This window comes from Pteropus medius, unplaced genomic scaffold (assembly GCF_902729225.1).
Source record: "Pteropus medius unplaced genomic scaffold, Ma_sr-lr_union100, whole genome shotgun sequence".
Classification (NCBI taxonomy): Eukaryota; Metazoa; Chordata; class Mammalia; order Chiroptera; family Pteropodidae; genus Pteropus; species Pteropus medius.
This window is the reverse complement of record NW_024355990.1, coordinates 4,978,305-4,997,048: the sequence shown is the minus strand read 5'-3', so window position 1 is coordinate 4,997,048 and position 18,744 is coordinate 4,978,305. Positions and strand designations below refer to the sequence as shown.

Sequence of the window (18,744 nt, the reverse complement as noted above, 5' to 3'; positions counted from 1 at the left end):
ATTCTGTAATTACATATTCGATTTCTCAATGATCCAAGAAATTAGTATATTAGCTATTAAATGAGCCTTTTATTAGTCTGCTATAGTTTCATTTGTTTTGCAAAATCAAAAACAGAAAGGCGTATTCAAATCTATGACCATTGTTTCTAGCAACTTTTTAACTCTTTTTGCTTTATGTATTTTAATCCTGTTCTTTTCAGTACATCAAGGTTCCAATCATTTTTTCATGTAATGGTTCCCTTTATTAATAATTACATTTGACCTATTTCATGTTTTTGTCATGGATTTCTACTTTGCTAGATAGATGTATTATAATTCTATGTTTTTGTCCACCCTTTAAAAATTGTTTTTAGTATGAACATTTTCAAACATACACAAAAACAGAGATGAACCAGCCTAGCTCAGTTATTAAGATTTTGTCACATTTGCTCCATCGATCTTTATTTTTTTCTGAAGTACTGCAAAGCAATCTCAGACATCACATTATTTTGCCCCCACATACTTCAAGTCATTTCTTAATTATCCTTTACCAGCTGACTGGCTCACAACAAAACGGATAAGAAAAAAAAAAATCCAGATAAGGTCCACAAATGGGATTTGTGACTTGGGTCTCTTAAGCCCATTTTAACCTAAAGCTGCACCCCCATCCCTGCCTTACCCTACACCATTGACGTGTCGAAAAACGAAAGCTGTTTTCCAGGAAATATCTCACATTTTGGTTTTATCTTTACTTCGTCATGGTATCATTTAACTTGTCCCTCTATCCCAGATATTTCCTCTAAATTGGTCATTTTAATGTCTTGGTTAAATTCAGGTTCAACTTTTTGGCAAAAATAATTTCAAATGGTACCACTGTGTATTATACACATAATATATAAGGTACGTAGTATAGGCTTGGTATCAGGTGACGGACGGCCGCATTAAGTTCCTTAGCCTTTCATATAATGGTTTCGTCCATTGATGATCTTTGCCTAAATAATTTCATTAGAATTACAAAATAGCAATTTGTTACTTTTCTTTACACATTATCTAGAATACTTTGTCAAGAACTTTCACCAACAAGGTCTATTAGTTTATCCTGAAATATAATTGTTTAAAAAAAGCAGATGAATGTGTAATTTTTTCTGCTTCAACGTCAGTTTTTAATATATCTAATCTGTCCTTACTTAAAAACTTTTCTTTTAAAGAATGGATGGCTTGGGGTTGATCCAGTTTGATCATCTGCCTTTTAACGGGGGTCTTTACCCATTCATAATCATCCTAATTACGTTTGGTTCTGTATTTATGCAGCTTATGGTTTTGTTGATTTCTATCTTTAATTTTTGCTACATAGCATGTACTTTTCCTCTCTCCAGTTGTGCTGGCTGGAAAATTACTGCTTGGCTATCGCCCATGGGAACATAGGCTATCGCCCATGGGATCATACGTTATCACCCATGGGAACATAACATTCTAACAATAAGCTTTCTGCTTCTGTACCCCCGCTTGCACAACCTACCTGTGGGTTGACAGTTAGTAAATAGAAGAAAAATAGACTTTTGTGTTAGGACAGAATGAGGAATGGGATTTGGGGCTTAAAAACCCTGTACCTTTATATGTCGGGGCTGCTTAATTTGGGGTCTGCGTACCCCTGGCTGACCCAGCTGGCTGAAGAGTGTTTCCTATAACTCACTGATTTCTGGTAGTCCGATAGTCTTTCAGGGACTGGCAGCTACAACACAGTGATCTGAAAAGCATAATCCTATTAGTGATTATTTTCAGTGTAAGATCAATGCATATTCAAAGCAATAGTTTTGAATAATCCAAGAGATGTAAAATGTGAAAGTGCCGGACCCTGTCCAGATGCCCTGGATGGAGAGGATGTTCTCAGTCGTTCACTGCTGTTTCTTCCGATAAGTCTTCCAAAGGTCCCGCCAATGCCAGGGACTCTACCCTTTTTCAAAACTTTCACGGGACACTCCGATTGGTTCCTCCCTTAAACATTAGTTTTAACCATACTTCAAAAGCAAACTGAATGGCTCTTCTCTGAATAGATCTTGAGCTGGACAGCTTCCTGCCAGCTCTGTGCCAGTTCCGTGATTCGCAGCCCGAGGGTGGGAGTTGGGGGGTGGCGTGTGGTTCTGTTTTGTGCATTAAGGTCTTCTGACGCAGCTATTAGTGAATATCACAGGTGACATGACTAAAACAGCTTGAAAAGGAATACGCCCAGCTCCTCATCCACATTTTCCCTACAACCTAGCACCTACCCACGCAATTGAGAGTGGAGGGTCCGTCACCTCCTCATGTCAAAACGACATTGCTTTCTTGATTATTATCAGCCATTGCTGCTCTTCTCCAATAAATTCCATTTGCAATCTTTGGTAGAAACATCACAAAGTTGCTGGGCTGTGATGTTACCCTTCCTCTAGTAGGATTCTCCCACTGGATTGATTTAAGCCGTATCAAGTCAGACGCCTTTACCCAGTTCACTTTCCTACCTTGAAACTTCCCAGGTGATCTCATTTAATTCTCATTACGATCCGATGTTTGTAAACGATAGAAGGAAAAGTCACAAGGTAGTGAACAATTAGTCTAAAACCGGCAGTGAAGGGTCAAGGGAGTGGTAGGCGTGCCAGGTCTTCTGACCTCAAGGTCTACAGGGCTCTCTTTACCACCTGCCTTACTTTAAACCATTTATATTTCCTGGCATTGCTCAGGAGTCCTGCTAACTATAATAAACGCTAGAAAAAATTTTAATGAAGTGATGGAATGAAAATAATTTTCTATGTTCACATACAGTGCTGCGACAGCATTTTAACTTTGTGACGAAATTGCCTTTTGTAGCGCATTCGCGTCGTAGAACTGCAGCGCAGGAAAGCAGATCCCTGCTGCTACTCACACCTGCCATTCGGACCACCCGGCAGACAAGGAAAAGGGAGCACTCCCTAGGGACCGGCGCTTTCAAGGCAAAGAGGAAGTTCGAGGGAGTCAGAACATCAGGACTCCTCTTTGCTACATCCCAGTGAAGCGCGGTTAAGATTTCCGCAGCCCTGGGGACCCAGTCATTGGCTCCTACATGTCCTGATCATTAGATAACTGGCCCAACACACACCTGTAGGATCCCCTTTCCATTTCAACAAAAAGCCCACTTCCCACGAGGTCACCTCAGAGTTATAACTACCTCGGCTACAAAGGAGCGGACACACACAGCATTATAGAATTATTTTTAATGTCCAGAGTTTATCATACGAGGGCCAGAGTTTTCTCCCAGACTCGAGTTTATAAATTCTCGATTGGTTTGTGAGGCCAGTAGGGATACTTCTTCTTGTCTAATTTGGTTTCTGGGAAGACTTCATTCAAGTCTTCAATGGTCATCTGATCAAATGGAATTATGTTCTTCATCTTCTCCAGCTGGAGGGAGGGGGAAATGGGTTAGGGGCAGGTTGCTGCCACTAGGTGAAGAAGAAAAAACATACAACAGGCCAAGTACAACGGGCCAAGTACAACAGGCTCGTCCTTACCTCTTTCTCGTACTGCTCAATCCTGGACTTCGAGAGAGACAAAAACTCCGCACAACTTTTCACCTTTAAGAGAAGGGAGAAATTCGTTTCTGAAACCAAGTTGTACTGTCCTGACCCCGAGGCTCCCAAGGCATGAGAGGTCCCAGAGCCAGCCCACTCTTCCTTTACCACCCTCTACAGAGGACACATGGCCGCCCTGACGACTGGAGGAAGCTCGCTTTGGAACACAAAGAACAGCTTTTCCTAAATGCGCAAAGAAGCCTATACAGAACCAGCTTTGTTGAGGTATGACTGACAGACAACAAAAGGTACATACTTATAGGGTACCACTTGATCGGTTTTGATATACGTATCCACCTGTGAAAGCACTGCCACAGTCAAAGAGAGTGAACAAGCTTATCAGCCCCCTCCCTCCGATTCCCAGACAATGACTGATGACGTGCTATCATCATGGGTCGGCTGTATTCTTTAGAGTTTTATTTTATTGCTCTGTTTAGTTCATGCTACCTCAACCTAATGACAAAAAAATACAGAGCCATCGGGAATTAAGAGAATTTTATAATAAATAATAGTTTCAACTACTTACATCTTCTTTTTCTTCAGCATCCACCAGGGCACTGTATTTATCCTCTGGCACAGGAACCTTCAGGGCACTGAACTATAAACACAGGGACAATGAGTTGTCATCAACATACAACAGCCTAAAGAAAGGGCTCAAAGCTGTTAATTTTTACAGACCATATGAAAACATTCTCCATTCCAAGAGGACACTTGTATGAATGTAGGGCATTGTGGTGCAAAGACTATTAGACTGAGAAAGCTCGAGGTTCTTCTCAGCCCTGTCACTAACTGAAGACGTTGGACGATTCTTTATTATGATGAGCTAACTTCAGGTTCTTCGTCTGAAAAGGACGGCTGGACTGGATGACCCTCTTAGAACCTTGTCGTTTTGAAGAAATTTTGATTTCTCTTTTAAATGAAACCCTATGGACTTGGTGGAAGTAACGTTAGCATAACGGAGGTGGAGATGGTCTCCTTGGATGACTGCTTAGTGTTATGGCCCCAGCACTTAGCACTGTACCTAGCACAGCTAGGCCCTTGATAGGTGGACAAGAAGTTACAGATATAAGAGACAGTAAAAAGGCAGAGCAGAGAGAGGAAAACAGTGAAAGGTTAGGAAAGATGTTAGTTTGTTCCAAAGGCAGACAGGTGAGGGACTGAGAAATAATTCAGGAAGAGATGGGTGGCAACATTTGACAGCTCTCTGGCTCCCTGGTTAAGGTCATACTGTACTGTCTGGATAAGAACCTGCTGAATGAATAGACACTGAATTCTCTGCACGTATTTATCATTTAAATCTACCAACACAAGACCTTTGGTAACATCCATCTCTCCTCAACTTCCTTCGGGATGAGTGCCAAAACCACCTTTCTTGCTGTCATCCTGAATATGTAATTACCGTCCTACACCCCACCCACAAGCCACATTATAAGACCATTAGCTTCAGCTGCCAGAAGTCTCACCTTTTTCTCAAAGTCATCTACCAAGCCAGCCTTGGCTACATTTGCCTTGTAGTAAGCCCAGTCGATAGTAGGTGGTTTCTCAGGTAGAGCAGCCAACCTGCTCGCACAGAAAAGCAAGTTAAGATTGCTCTATGAACAACAGAAAATTCACAGTAATTTCTCTGTTACTTATTCCTACCGGGTGGAGCTATCATCACACTTTTCCCTAGGCGGGAGATCATAGGAATGCAAAAATATTACTTTCGTTTGCAAAATACATGGATTTCTTTATTCTTTCTGTCAGAAGAGTATTAGAAATTCAAATGTAATTCCAAAGCACTGTTCTGTTTCCACATCCAGTGGCAAGCTTTAAGAGGCTCCCTCTCAGAAAGCTACTGACCTGGAGGTGAGGGTCTCATTCCAGGATTTCAGGGAGTTAGCAATGGCCTTCTGGTTTCGAGGTATGATCTCCCCAAAAGCTACCCAGTCAATGGCTTTTAGAGCAAGTTTTCGCCCAGCCATCTTGAGATCCTGGAAAATAAAATTGGTCAGATCAAAACAGAGTTCTTGGAGAGAATCCTCTAAAGGTCATCTTAGAAATATGTGAGTCTTTAAGAAATAGACCAGCGTCCTTTGAGCACTCGATGGGTATATTTATCAAATAAAGAGATTAGGATTACTAAATCAGAAAAGGAGGACAGTTTAGCTTTTCAAATTGAAGGTCTGCAACCTGGCATAGAAATATATTTTCTCCCCCTAAATGGTTCTTCCTCCATTTCCTAACCCTTAACTCATCCTTAAAAGCCCAGTGTTTGCTCTCCAGGTACCTTTGGAAATATTGCTAAAGTGATACTTATGCATTGCATAAAAGTTAATAATTCAGATACATTTCCATTCGGATTGTTTTACTAACTGATTCTTCAGTGCACAGAACTTGACACGTACCTGAGTTTCAACAGGGATTAAACGGAGCAGCCTCAAGGCCAAAATTTCATCTAAAAAATGGGGATATCAGCCCTACTTACCTCTGAAAGCTGTTAAAAGTATCAACTAAAATCATGCGCATCAATTTGCTCCACATCTTAAACTTAAGGGGCTCTCTACTCCCTCCCTATCAGATTGGTAATATACCTGCACTTCTTAGTCACCTGTTTAACATCCTTTGCAGCACCGACATATACCCTGAATATATTAGCAACGCCCTTGAAAGAGGTATTCAATATATGTGAATGTGAGAAAAGATGGACAGCGATTACAGCCAATTTTTAAAAACCAAGATAGAATACAGTAAAATAGTCAACTTTAAATAAGATCGGTGTCAGACATTAAGAGAAACATTGGCACATCAAAGGTCTTTACAAGCTATGGGGTGGATCACAAGGGAAGGGAAAGAAATCTTCCCTAGGATCTTAAAAAGAAACTCGTCCAACACCTGCCGTTTCCTTTCCTTTCCTTCCCTCTCAGGACAGCTTGTTCCTGGAATGAAGATGAGGGGCGGGTGACTTTTAAAGACGCCAGAGAAATAACTGCTCTTAGAGACCTTTCCAAGCACCAGTAGCAAATAGGCTTCATAAATGAAGGCACCTGTCGTTTTTTTCATTGCTGAATCCCCAGAGCCTAGAACAGGTCACGCACATAGGAGGTGCTCGATAAATATTTGGTGAGGGGCTAAATGGACCCTGCACCTGAGAAGCTCTGAACGCTCCACACTCTCGAAGGCTGGAATCCTCATGAAGGAAAGGGGCGGGCGCACCAAGCTATACCATCTCCGGGCATCGTTTCTCCAGCCCCTAAACCGGACTATTGTGGTCGGGCGCGCTGGGGGCGGGCTGGACGAGACGAGGTTTGTGAAAGCGCCTAAGAGAGGCGGCCAGGTCACAGCCAGGACCCTGTGACCTCGGGCACGGGGGAGGGTAGAGAAAAGGAGTTGAGAAGCGAAGCGGCAGCAGCTACACGGGGGACATTCTGTCAGCGGAGCAACCGCAGGGTCCGAAGTCCTTGCAAGTGTTGCGACAAGGGTCGGCGTGAGGTTCGGAGGCGAAAAATCAAAGGAACCCGCTGGGATCGGATGCAACGTCCCAAACCCCACTCACCTTCACCGACCCCGGCAGCCCAGTCCACAGAAGCAAATAACGGAAGTAGGTCACCGGAAGTCTCCGCGAACCAACACCAAGTCCAAAGGGGCGGGCCTTACTTTGCGATCAGCCAATAGAAATAAGATCTTGTCCGGAAGTCCCACCCCCGAGGGCGGGCACAGCTGTTCCACCGCGTGGGTCTCGGGGCTCTGGTTGGGGGCGCTCCCATCCCTCTCTCCGGCCCCACCCCCGCCGATGGGCCGGCCCGGCTCTCCCTGCCGAGAAATGGGCCGGCCCGGCGGCGCGCGGGCAGCGGCGGCAGCGGCGGCCCAAGATGGCGGAGCTGCAGCTGGACCCGGCGATGGCCGGGCTGGGAGGGGGTGGCGGGAGCGGGCTGGGCGACGGGGCCGGCTCTGGCCGCGGACCCCCCAGCCCTCGCCCCGTCGGCCCCACGCCCCGCGGGCACGGCCGACCACCTGCCGCCGCGCAGCCGCTCGAGCCGGGTCCTGGACCTCCCGAGCGGGCAGGGGGCGGTGGCGCGGCCCGCTGGGTCCGGCTGAACGTGGGCGGCACCTACTTCGTGACCACCAGACAGACCCTAGGCCGGGAGCCCAAGTCTTTTCTCTGCCGCCTCTGCTGCCAGGAGGACCCGGAGCTGGACTCAGACAAGGTGCGCCCCGCCCTCGGGCGCGCCCGCGGCCTTTGGACCCTCAAATTCCCCCCAGGCGTGTCCCCAGATTCCTGCGACACGCTCCTCACAGACGGGCTCCTCGGTCAGTGGCCCGCTCCCTTCCCCTTCCCCCGCCAGGCTGACCCCGGGAGCTATTCTCCCCCATCCTCAGGCGCACCCCGCCTGCCTCTCCGACCCCACCCTTCATTTCGTTCTCAGCGAGTCGTTCTCCACACTGTGCCCACCGGCACCCACGAGAACCCACTCCACACCCCTTCTGCATATTCCTCCCTACAGCTTATCCCAGCCCTTCAGATCTGCATGTGTTTTCCCCTGGCTCCTCGTCAGCCCCTCACTGTCTGTGCCAGATACATCCAGAACTGGGTCAGGGTGCGCTAAGGCATCTCTGTAGCTTTCTCAGACTTCCTCTCGGACCCCTCTGCCAAGTTGGGTGACAGCCTGAGTTAAGGGATGGCTTCGACAGCTGCAGGAAGCGCTTCTCGTGATATCACACTTGTGGTCGTGGTACTTGAGCTCTTTTCTGGTAACAGCCTCTGTTTTAGGTCCATATTTGAGATGAGATATATTCCTTGGAAAGAGGTTACCATTTGCCAGTGCAAACTTAAGATGACTGATTGAGACCCCGGGAAAATGAAAACAAGAATGCTGTTTGGGCAAGATGCATGGCTGCAAACCAAAGGGTAGAGAGATGCCAAGACACTTAACCTATTTTCAGTTTGAATTTTTTTTTTTAACTTTACACGTTCATCTTTTAGTTCCCAACTTACAAAAATTGACCGTGGCTGACACCACCTTCTATCCCATGTAGTACTCAGTGTGTTACCTTGAAATAGACTCAGGGTTGGGTAGACATTGGTTGATTTCATTTATTCATTTCTTATAAATTCATCATTTATACCTTTCCTCTAATAAATCTCAGGTTGATGGAAACTTGTCCTGCCCTGACTTTAAATAGATTCCAAAACTCTTGCTTATAAAGGAATTGTTTTTATATACCCCGAGTCTTCCTTATTGCGGTAGAAACCAGTTTCTTCTTGTTCCTTTTATTGTAAAGATGAGTAGGATTAAAGCTGCTCAGAGCCAAGTCTTGGCAGTGCCAAGCTTCCTCTGGGCACAGAGCTGGGGTGTGTGAGTTACAGCTGGCAATGCAAACTCCCACTGATGTTGGCCTTGAGCTCAGGAGCATTGCCAACTAAACAGAGGTTTTCTTAGAATTAGGAATGTGATTCAAGGGCAACAGAGAAGTCAGAATGTCCATCTCAAAGATTTAGGTCATGCAACTATGGTATTTCCTTCCTCTCTTTCTTTATAACAAATATCCCACAGAAAAATGTTTACTGTGTCCAAGTAAAGATTTTAGAAGTTCAAGTAAACACCTAGATGATATGACTGTACATCCATAAATGATCTTAAAGTACAAGATACATAAAGTTACCCTTCTTGCCAATAGTTTGTGATAAGCAAATGTCTAGGAAAATTTGCCCTCTCACTAATGAATTGTAACAGAGGTTGAAATATGGCTCTGACTTGGTCTGAAAGCTCCGCAGTGGTACCCTTGTGTTTGATTGACAGGACGAGACAGGGGCCTATCTGATTGACAGGGATCCTACCTACTTTGGTCCAATCCTAAACTACCTCCGCCACGGGAAACTCATCATTACAAAGGAGTTGGCAGAAGAAGGTAAGAACAGTGTTTGAACTGGGCATGTTCAAAATTCGGGTCAAATATATTTCACAGATTTGACTTTTGTTTGAGACTTTTATTGAGCTTATGTGCAGATGTAGGAAAGATTTCTGGAAGTGAACAGGGAGCTTCCGATTACCTAGTGTCGCCTGAGGGAGTCTTGTTTACGGAAGCCCCATCAGGCTCTGTCCAGCCTCCCTAAGGAGAAGGAAATTAGCTCAGCTTTGCCGGTGGCTTCAGCAGTTTTTTTCTGAACCAGCCAAATTGTCAGGATCCCTTTTTACATTTATTTATTCTAGCAGTGAGTGTCCGTAGCCTGAAGCAGCACATCTCTGACATTTAGTTATTTACGTTTTCAATTTTAGTTTGAACTTGCAGCTGTAAAAAAAATAAATACTTGGCCTCATTTCTTTTAAAGACTGGTCTCATGCCTCCTTGTAATTTTTTGCAGCTGACCTAATTCATTCTTTAGTCCATTGTCAGGTGTCTATCATCAGTGGCCTCATCTTTTTGTTTTTTAGGGCATTTAGGCTGTAAGTAGGTCTAGACATCTTTCTAAAAGACTTGGCTTGGTCTCACCAAAGGCCTTGAGTTGAAGATTGAGGCCTGTCCCTAAACCCAGGGCACCCTGAACTGAGTAAGAAAGCTGTAAGGCTATGTTAGTTAATTAAACAGCTGTAAAACACCTCTGTTTCAACCAGTAAAAAGAGGACTCGCTCTCTTTTTTTAACGTTTCGAACGTATACAGAAGTAATAGAAAGTACAATAAATTCCACGCATTCACCATCCAGCTTCAACAATTACTAACTCATGGGTAATCCTGTTTCTTGAAAAGAGGAATCTTAAGCATCTTTTCTAATGCCTTTTTAAAAACTGTTTTGAAATAATTTCAAACTTCGAGAAAAGGGCAAGAATAGTAAAGAACTCCCTTACCCAGATTCACCAATATTTAACTCTTCGTCATGTCGCCTTGTCAATCATTCATTCTCTCTCTCTCCTTCCTGCCTCCCTACCCACCACAGTTTTTATTTCTGAACTATTTGAGAATAGATTCCAGCCTTCATCCCTTAATATTTCATTTTGTATTTCCCAGGAATAAGGATATTCACTTAGTTATCAAATTGAGGAAATTTAATATTGAGAAATACTTTTATCTAGAGTTTGTATTCCAGTTACGTCAACTGTTTTAATGATGGCCTTTGTAGCAAACTTTTTTTCTGGTACAGTATCACACATCTCACTTAGTTGTTTTAAGGCCTTCGATTTTGTTTAGCGTAAGATTCTTTCCATGGTTGCCATTTGTATTGTTCAAATAATAAACATCCTGTTTAATTTGATCCACATATATTTACACACAATCCACCTCCGGTCATTTTTAGAACAAACTGCAAGCTTAGGAATTTTCCAGTGTGACAAGTGCCAAGAACTTAGTGACATATGGGAAAGGTGTCCTGCAGCTAATGGGCAGGTGCAGGAAGAGTCAAGGAAGGTGCCAGGTGCAAAACCATATGTATGAAACGGAGTGAACACGGCAGACCCTTGTCCTTGACTCGCTTTCGTCGGGGAAAAGGTAATGGGTACATCCTAAACAGCAAAGAAACATTTCCTCAGCCGAGGGAGAGAGACTAGATTTGCCCTTGAAAAATGCAGTTCTTAGCAAGCATGTGAACTCCAGCCTTCCTTGCTGTTGTCTGGGGAATTCACACACGTCTCTAACTACAGTTTGGTCCTTGTTCCAGGTGTGCTGGAAGAGGCGGAGTTTTACAACATCGCGTCTCTCGTGCGACTGGTTAAGGAAAGGATACGGGACAATGAAAACAGAACTTCACAAGTAACGGGTTTTGAACTTTTAAGGGAAAGCTACCTCACATGGCTGTGTTGTCCATGTGTCTGGGTGTGAGTAGAAAGGATGGGGTGCCCTTGCAGCCGGAGGTCCATGTTGAAACACTGTCCATCTGCCAGGCAGACAAATCTTCCAGACTTGTTCAGAACAGAGAAATAGAGAGGAAGAAATAACAAAGACAACAAGTCAGCCTGTGTCCCTTCAGAAGAGTGGGGAGGTTGCGGCTGCTCACCATATGGCAAGTGGGAGGAGCGTATAGCACTTTAGATCCAAAACCTGTTCTCTCTGACAGAGTATCCGTGTCCCTCCGCGTAAAGACCAAGTAAGGTCTCGCTTGCACCCGTCGGCCACTATTAGGGCCAGCCTTTAACATGTGACCACGTCACATCTGGCTCCTCCCAGCCGCTTGAAACCAGTCTCGTGGTATAGATTTTAGAAGCTGTTTGTGAATCGTGCTTCTGAGAAAATAATACCAAGCTTCTCTTTTTATTATGAAGTCTGGATCTTGATATTAACTCAATAGACATAGTAACAAAAATGAAACACAATTTGCCACCTAGTTTGAGAAAGGAAGACAGTAGGACATACTTAGTTTATTTCATGTCACATCACCCATCCTGTGTCTTAAGTGGCCACAATAGCTTCAGTAGGCCCTTGGGAGTCTATGACTATGAGAAATTCCATGCTCTCAGGAGGCTTGAAGTCTAGCAGGAAAAACAAGACACTCCCTTTCATGTAATTAGGCTCTATTTTAAGAAAGCACAACTGCAGTCACAGAGGACAGAGTCAGACTCCACTGTGACCATCTGCCCTGTAGCATGACGTGCCTCTTATTAGATACCGGTAGTGGATGCTTTCTTGAGATCTAATCTATTGCAACATAGAATTTTTCTGTGATTGAAAAGGCAGTACATTTCTTTTCCAAAGTGAAAAACAGTCCCTTGCTCTTTCTGTGTTAGACTTCATATATCAAAGTTTTCTGGCTCTAAATGGAATTATCTAGTTGGATAACTGACACCTATGATAAAAAATAAACTCTCTCATCACTTTATCTCCAGCAGTTTGCAAAGGTGGAAGAAGGGCTTATTCATTGAGCTCGCTTTCATCTGCCGAGGACCGAAAGGCTCCTTGAATGTTCAAAGATGAGTCTGTGGTTGGTTTGCAGATTGCCATGTGAAATATGATCCAGTGTTGTTAATCTTCTTGTCATCTCATATTTATGTGGCATCATTCACTATTGCAGATATTTGATAGCTTAGACATCTGAAAATATGGCTTTATCCTCAATTTTCCATATTCCAAAAAAGTTTTTGATTGCTTAGTATAAATTTTGATGGTACCATGAATTATACAATTTGAAACCATTCAAATCATAGTACCTGAACATTCTAGTTCTTTGCCGGTGAGAGCATTGTAAGATTTCTATTTGATGACAGCAGTTGAGTTAATTAGCACTCTGGATTCTGAAGGCTTGCGGATTTTACCCAGTTGGAAGCTTTTTTTTCTAGGCATGCCAAGACCTTTTTGATGTTAATTGATCTTTTCATCTGTCCTTTTTATTTAGTGAAACTCTAAGCAATGATTTGATGTTATTCAAAGATGCCCTCTTTCACGTTTGTCACATGTGGCTCTCAGGTAAAGTTGGCCATATGTAGATTTCCATGGCTGTCCCGTCAAACACATTATTTCCTTTAATTTGTCTGTGTTTAAAGGAGACCACATGACACATTTGGGCAAAGATATAGGGTCCTACCCCGCCCTTTTTTAGTGATGTCTCATCTCTTTAGTGGCTGCCATAATTCTACTACTTTGCTTTTTCTGATGATATTTTTTGCTAGGTGATTGATCTTGGCACATTTCAGAATACCAGCGATTTACTTTGAAAGAGAAAAATTAAAAAGAGGCAATGCAGACGTCTCAAATACCTGGGACTTTGACCTGAGTTTTATATGTGACACACCTGGTTGTTTCCGAAGCGTGGTTAGACATGATCAAAATCTTCAGTCAGATTTTTCCTACATTTTATATGGAAGGAAATTTTTGAGGAAATGTTAGCAGCTTGGTGAGTGAAAGCTACACCTCATTCAGAAGGAGAAAGCATAGAAGAAAGAATACAGTGTTGTCAGGCCGACCTGGGTTTAAGCCCTAGCTCTACCTCCAACCCACACAATGGCTCTCCAGCTGGGACAAGACACTGTACGCTGACACCAGTGTCCCACACGTAGTAGGGAGCCAAGACCTGCCTTCCAGGACTGCAGTGAAGACCAGAGAAGGGAGCGACACTCTGGGCTTGTGGCACTCCGTAATCAATAGCTGCTTTTGTGTATCTGCTATTTCCCAAGTAGTGATTTGTTTCAAAACTAATTGTCCAGGTAACTGAATCCCACTCATCCTTTTGAAAAAGTTCAAAAACTGAATTTTCTTCTTTCTCAAGGAAACAATCCATATTTTCTTAAACTTGCAATTGACCATCACTGATCCCTCTCTCTACAACTGAGCATCCTTGTTATGAGTCTGGGTTGCTCTTTGCTCCAGCAGGTGCCCCGTGCCCTCCGGGACAGGCCGTGGGTGTGCAGCTGTGGGACCCAACGCTGAATGGGCCCAGATTGCTAAACACCAAGTGCTCCTGTGCGGCTCTAACTGTCCTTCTGCGAACAGGAACTTTCATCTGGTGCAGATGCCTCCCTGCAGCAAGCCTTGCCCTCCCCCGACTTTGGCTTCTGCTCCCCCACAGGCCAAGAGTCATAAGTGTGAGGCTTCTCCTGCGCTTAGTGCAAGGGCTTCGTGCTGCAGCTCTGGGCAGCCATTTAGGTGCTCAGCCTTTTGGCTTCTGTTTCTAACATGTTCTAGAGCAGGGGTCCCTAACCCTCAGGCCGTGGACCAGTACTGGTCTGGGGCCTGTTGGGGGCAGGGTTGCTCAGCAGGAGGTCAACAGCCAGGCAAGTGAGTGAAGCTCTATCTGGATTTGCAGCTGCTTCCCAGCGCTAGCCTCAGCTCCACCTCAGATCATCAAGCATTAGATCCTCCTAGGAGTACCGGTCCCTGGTGCCAAAAGGGTTTGGGGACCCATGTCTAGAGAGCTGAGTCTGACTAGCAACTGGGTGTCCAGGAGTTCAGTCCTATCCTGACGCTGCGTGGAAGCAGCAGCTATTTCCACAGGCCTCAGGTCCCAGTCTCCCAAAACTGCCCTCACTTCAGGCGCCAGGCCCAGTCCTGGTGCCCAGGCTACCTGCACTCCTGTCCAAGTTGGCTACAAATTCAAGGGTTTCCACGATGCCCCTTGCGGGTTTGATAATTTGCTAGAATGACTCACAAAATTCAGGAGGAAGCTATATTTACTGTTATAGTGTATTATGTAGGCCAAAATGTGGTCTACATTTTCAGTATATATGTCACATATGAACAACTGAAGAAGAAAATGTGGCTTTCTTGTCCAAAGTAATTTCATTCTATTTTCTATTTAGCGGAAAATCTAAGCACATAATTCAGCCCTCGGAACTTCAGAGTTATTTTCCCCACTGATTCACATCCTGGGACCCTTTCTTTCCTTGGATAAGTTTGTATTGAGAAAGTACAGTGCTGCTTGTAAAAGGGGATAGAGGGTGGCTGCCAGGAAAGAAATTCCAAGCAAACTCCTTTGCAGCGTTTGTTCTTTTAGCCTCGCCGAGGCTGCTGCAAACTGTCGTGGCCTTGAAACTGTTCTTTCACGTGTGTTTGTGGTTGTCACAGGGCCCCGTGAAGCACGTGTACAGAGTCTTGCAGTGCCAGGAAGAGGAGCTGACGCAGATGGTCTCCACCATGTCTGACGGGTGGAAGTTTGAACAGGTATGTTTCTTAAGTAGCCACAACCCCCGCATCTTGGCCTAGAAGTCCACATACTTTAAACATCACTGTCTGGAGCCAGTGAATAACCCTGGGAGGTCGGTAGAGCCTGTTTAGAAGCATGAAGAGAGCGAGCCGCTTGGTGTGGATTATTTGCTCAATCGGACATGATGAGTTGGAAAGAATCGCTATTAGTCTCTTGTCTCCCAGCTTCACATCCAAAGTTTCAACTTTGTTATGCCCCAAGGGAGTCAGCCAGCTTGTTTCAGCTTGAAAGTGCTCTCTATGATTTTTGTCCTCCCTCAGCGATTTTTTCCCGGAATTGCTCTGTTGACACATTCTAGAATAAATATCTAAAGAAGATATTTATTGTCATTCTGAATGTATATGGAATCTACCATAAAGAGCATGATGCGCAGGTGTGGTAAGAAGGGGATCCAGTGTAATGAGAAGTGGCATGGTCGCTTCCCGTCAGGCTGTCGATTTCTGCTCTCAGCTTTGTGCTTGTGATTGCGGTCTCAAAACGAAGCCAGAAGAGTCAGACTTTTACTATTTTCTTCCAGTAGATGGCAGAATTGTTCAGTTCATCTATTCAGAACATAGGGAAGCTGAACATGAACAGAATATATTACCTTCCACTGCAGGATCAGTTCTGCCAGTAAAAGTTATTTTTTTGTGTCTCTGTTCTCGGAACCAACGCTGGATTATTTCTCACGCTTACCTTCCACTGCAGAATCAGTTCTGCCAGTATGGCCGCCTCATCCTTGTTCAGGTGTGGCCTGCAAAACATTGCCACACTTCTGCTCCAGAAATACTTTCCTTGATAATACATCTGAAGCAAAGATACTATTAAAACTTTTTTAAAGTATTCTGTGAAACCAGTGAATTCTTTCCCTTTATTTTTCTCATCTCGTGAATGTCCCGCAGGCAGACAAAGCGAGCTCCCATTGACCCCATCACGTGCATGAGGGAGCGGAGCACAGAGAGCCTGCGGCGTCTTCAGCCCGGCCGGGCAGCCAGTCAGCCATGGTCTGACTCGAGGCCCCCCGTGCTCGCCAGCGTGACCTCACCCTGGGGCTCGGCTTCTCCCTCTGCATGTGTACTTCCCGTTTATAATTAACTCCTGAATTCAGTTCTCCAAAAGGTTAAAAGTACCAGCAGCGCCTGGCTTAGAGGAGCTCTTCAGTGATACCCGTTGTGCTTTCCAGAGCCTTCTGGGCGCCAGTCTCCCAGGACGTCTAGGGCGCCTGCCAAAAGGCGAATCGGCTCTGCATAGGTGTTTTGGCTGAAACAAACATCCGTTTTCATCACAGAAACATTCCGCTTCACCTCGGCGTGCGCCGGAGAAAAGGCGGTGTTAGTCCTGTTGCTGCCTTTGGAGTGTCTCAGCTGCTGAGCTCAGGCGGCAGTGGCAGGACTCGTACTTCGCCTCTTCTATGACGCCCTGATGAGTAGCTGAAATTTAGTTACCCCGGAGGCCTCCACAGTCCCAGAGAATTCTTCATCCATGGAGACGCAAAACCGCACAGTTCAGTCAGGAGGAGAATTCGATTCGGGTAGCACTTTCGTACATTAAGATCCCTGTGTGTTCACCATATTCTTGTTTCATCTTGTTTTATCAGCTAATCAGCATCGGCTCTTCCTATAACTATGGAAACGAGGATCAGGCAGAATTCCTCTGTGTCGTCTCCAGAGAACTAAATAATTCTACCAATGGCATTGTCATAGAACCGAGTGAAAAGGCCAAGGTAAGAAGTCGCTTCACCAGAAATTTGTCTCTTACCCGTTGGTGGCCGGCTCCTCCGTGGGCTGTGCCCAACCTGTCACTCATTATTTATTCCCTTTCCCTCTCAAACCAGCTTTGCATTTCCTCTTCCTTTCCGTCTTTTACTCTTGTAATTTAAATCAAGATTTACGGAGCAGCAACAGGGGTTTTTGGTTAGGAAACATGATCTGAAATAGGGTAGACTTTTCTCAGCCTGTCAAATCAGTGAAGAAGAAAAGCTTGTTGCCACTACTAACTGCAGAGTAAGAATTCTGAAACTCAGAACTGGAAAGGATTTTGCCTTTATTATTTGAAACTGTTCTCAAGCTCTTTCTTTTGCTGCTTCAAGAGAAAATGTATTTGGTTACCTTTGTGACTTGTTCCCTTCTTAAGTTACTGCAGAATTGTATGCTCTTTCTTTCTTCGGCACACGCGTGCGCGAGCGCTTGCACATGCACATGCACACACACGCACACACACGCACACACGTACTCACTGTGATGCGCCTGACCATTTCCTTCAGGGAGAAGCAGTCCATTGGCGGGCTCGGCCCAACCCTGTTCTTCAAGAGTCTTTTACAGCTAAAGTGCTTCGAGGAAGGCTGGGGCCCCAGGCCTGCCCAGGTCACCAGGGCCCAGTGGCCAGCAGCTATGGGTCTCCTTTTCCCTCAGCGGTCTGCTTAGCTACCTCAGCGTCCAGAGTCCAAGCCTCAGCCCTCTCCCCCATCTTCCACTTGCAGATTCTTCAGGAGAGAGGATCTCGGATGTGAACTCCAGAGTCCTAAACGTCAAGAGAGCCGCCCAGCAGAGCACCTCTGGGAAGTGAAACCTTGCTTCTGTACAGTAACCGAGCTACTGCAAAGCAAAGCTGAGCCTGGTCCCTGGTAGAGTGTGTTCTGGTCAAAACCAAAGGAACCCCACCCCCACCCACAGGAACCTGGAGACAGATGCAGCTTCCGGCTGCAGAAGACCTTTTCAGAGACCTGCTTTTGTTTTCTTAGCCAGTTTTCCACCAAATCTTCACAGCAGCTTCTGGGCCAGGTTCCCCGTTGGAACCCTGATGGGGGCCTGGGGGCGGGGGAGGGGAAGGAGAAAGCCTAGCTCCTTGTATGAGCCTGTACTTCAAGGAAGCTGCAGCAAACGGAAAAGGATTGTCCCTGAGCTGCACCATGTTTTCACCTGAGTGTGCCACGGTAGGTGTTGGCAGCTCTCAGGAACACTGTCATTCCCTTCCTTTTGTGCACCCGAGTGTAGCAGATGCAGAGAATTCTGGCTTCCATTTGTCAAACTGAGCTGAGGTTTTGGCTAAAGAGTTGCTGGAGTACCCCACATTCCTATGAACAGAGCCTCTTTTGAGGAAGGGCGGGGAAGCTGTCCTTGCTTATGGCTGGGGCTTGGGGGTTGCTGCTCGGGGCGTGGGGCATTCAGCTGCTGCCACATTCAGCTCTGCCTTGTCTCCAGCAGCCTGGACCCACCACGTAGCTTACTTTCTCCCCAAGAAGAGGTTGAGGCAGGTGGCATCCTGCACTGAATCAGACAGACAGATGGGAGCTTTAGGTAGTTGGTATAACTGCTTCTGTAGCCTTTTCTTACCCTCCATTGGCCTGTCTTCCTTTCCCCAACCTTTCAAACTGGAATAAAGGGACTTTGGACCCTTAATGGCACGGGGTGGGGATGGCTATTTCTTTGCCAAACGTGTTACGTTGTAGTATCCAAAGTGTTATTTCTGTGATCGTCTCTTGGAAATGCCTTGACCGAACGTGCGACATTTGTTTGTATCTCTTCTTGGTTTCTCACCTTGGCAGACCTGCCCCGCAGCTGTGTCAGTGACCCCACACCTTCCCCACTGGTCAAATTAGAGTC

At 45.4% G+C, this 18,744-nt stretch overlaps 2 protein-coding genes across 2 annotated transcripts; one reads left to right on the top strand and one right to left on the bottom strand.

Annotated features, from left to right (window-relative positions):
• Window positions 1-3,188: 3,188 nt before the first annotated feature.
• On the bottom strand, window positions 3,189-7,250 carry ATP5PD (ATP synthase peripheral stalk subunit d). The gene is made up of 6 exons (XM_039859614.1): window positions 7,096-7,250; window positions 5,403-5,533; window positions 5,024-5,120; window positions 4,087-4,158; window positions 3,501-3,563; window positions 3,189-3,390 (listed from the first exon to the last, which is right to left on the bottom strand). Exons 2-6 carry the CDS (start codon window positions 5,522-5,524, stop codon window positions 3,259-3,261), a joined length of 486 nt encoding a protein of 161 aa, XP_039715548.1. The 5' UTR covers window positions 5,525-5,533; window positions 7,096-7,250; the 3' UTR covers window positions 3,189-3,258.
• Window positions 7,251-7,387: 137 nt separating this feature from the next.
• KCTD2 (potassium channel tetramerization domain containing 2) lies at window positions 7,388-18,645 on the top strand. Its single transcript, XM_039859611.1, has 6 exons — window positions 7,388-7,747; window positions 9,341-9,449; window positions 11,192-11,283; window positions 15,025-15,120; window positions 16,740-16,865; window positions 17,622-18,645. The coding sequence occupies exons 1-6, from the start codon at window positions 7,412-7,414 to the stop codon at window positions 17,649-17,651; spliced, it is 789 nt and encodes a 262-aa protein (XP_039715545.1). The 5' UTR covers window positions 7,388-7,411; the 3' UTR covers window positions 17,652-18,645.
• Window positions 18,646-18,744: the final 99 nt, after the last annotated feature.

Coding starts and splice junctions, on each gene's coding strand:
- ATP5PD (XM_039859614.1), bottom strand. CDS start 5,524: ATGGCTGGGCGAAAACTTGCTCTAAAAGCCATTGACTGGGTAGCTTTT. Junction 4,159..5,023: donor TAGATGACTTTGAGAAAAAG/GTGAGACTTCTG, acceptor CTGTGTTTATAG/TTCAGTGCCCTGAAGGTTCC. Junction 3,391..3,500: donor TTGAGCAGTACGAGAAAGAG/GTAAGGACGAGC, acceptor CCCTCCCTCCAG/CTGGAGAAGATGAAGAACAT.
- KCTD2 (XM_039859611.1), top strand. CDS start 7,412: ATGGCGGAGCTGCAGCTGGACCCGGCGATGGCCGGGCTGGGAGGGGGT. Junction 11,284..15,024: donor ATGAAAACAGAACTTCACAA/GTAACGGGTTTT, acceptor TGGTTGTCACAG/GGCCCCGTGAAGCACGTGTA. Junction 15,121..16,739: donor ACGGGTGGAAGTTTGAACAG/GTATGTTTCTTA, acceptor TTGTTTTATCAG/CTAATCAGCATCGGCTCTTC.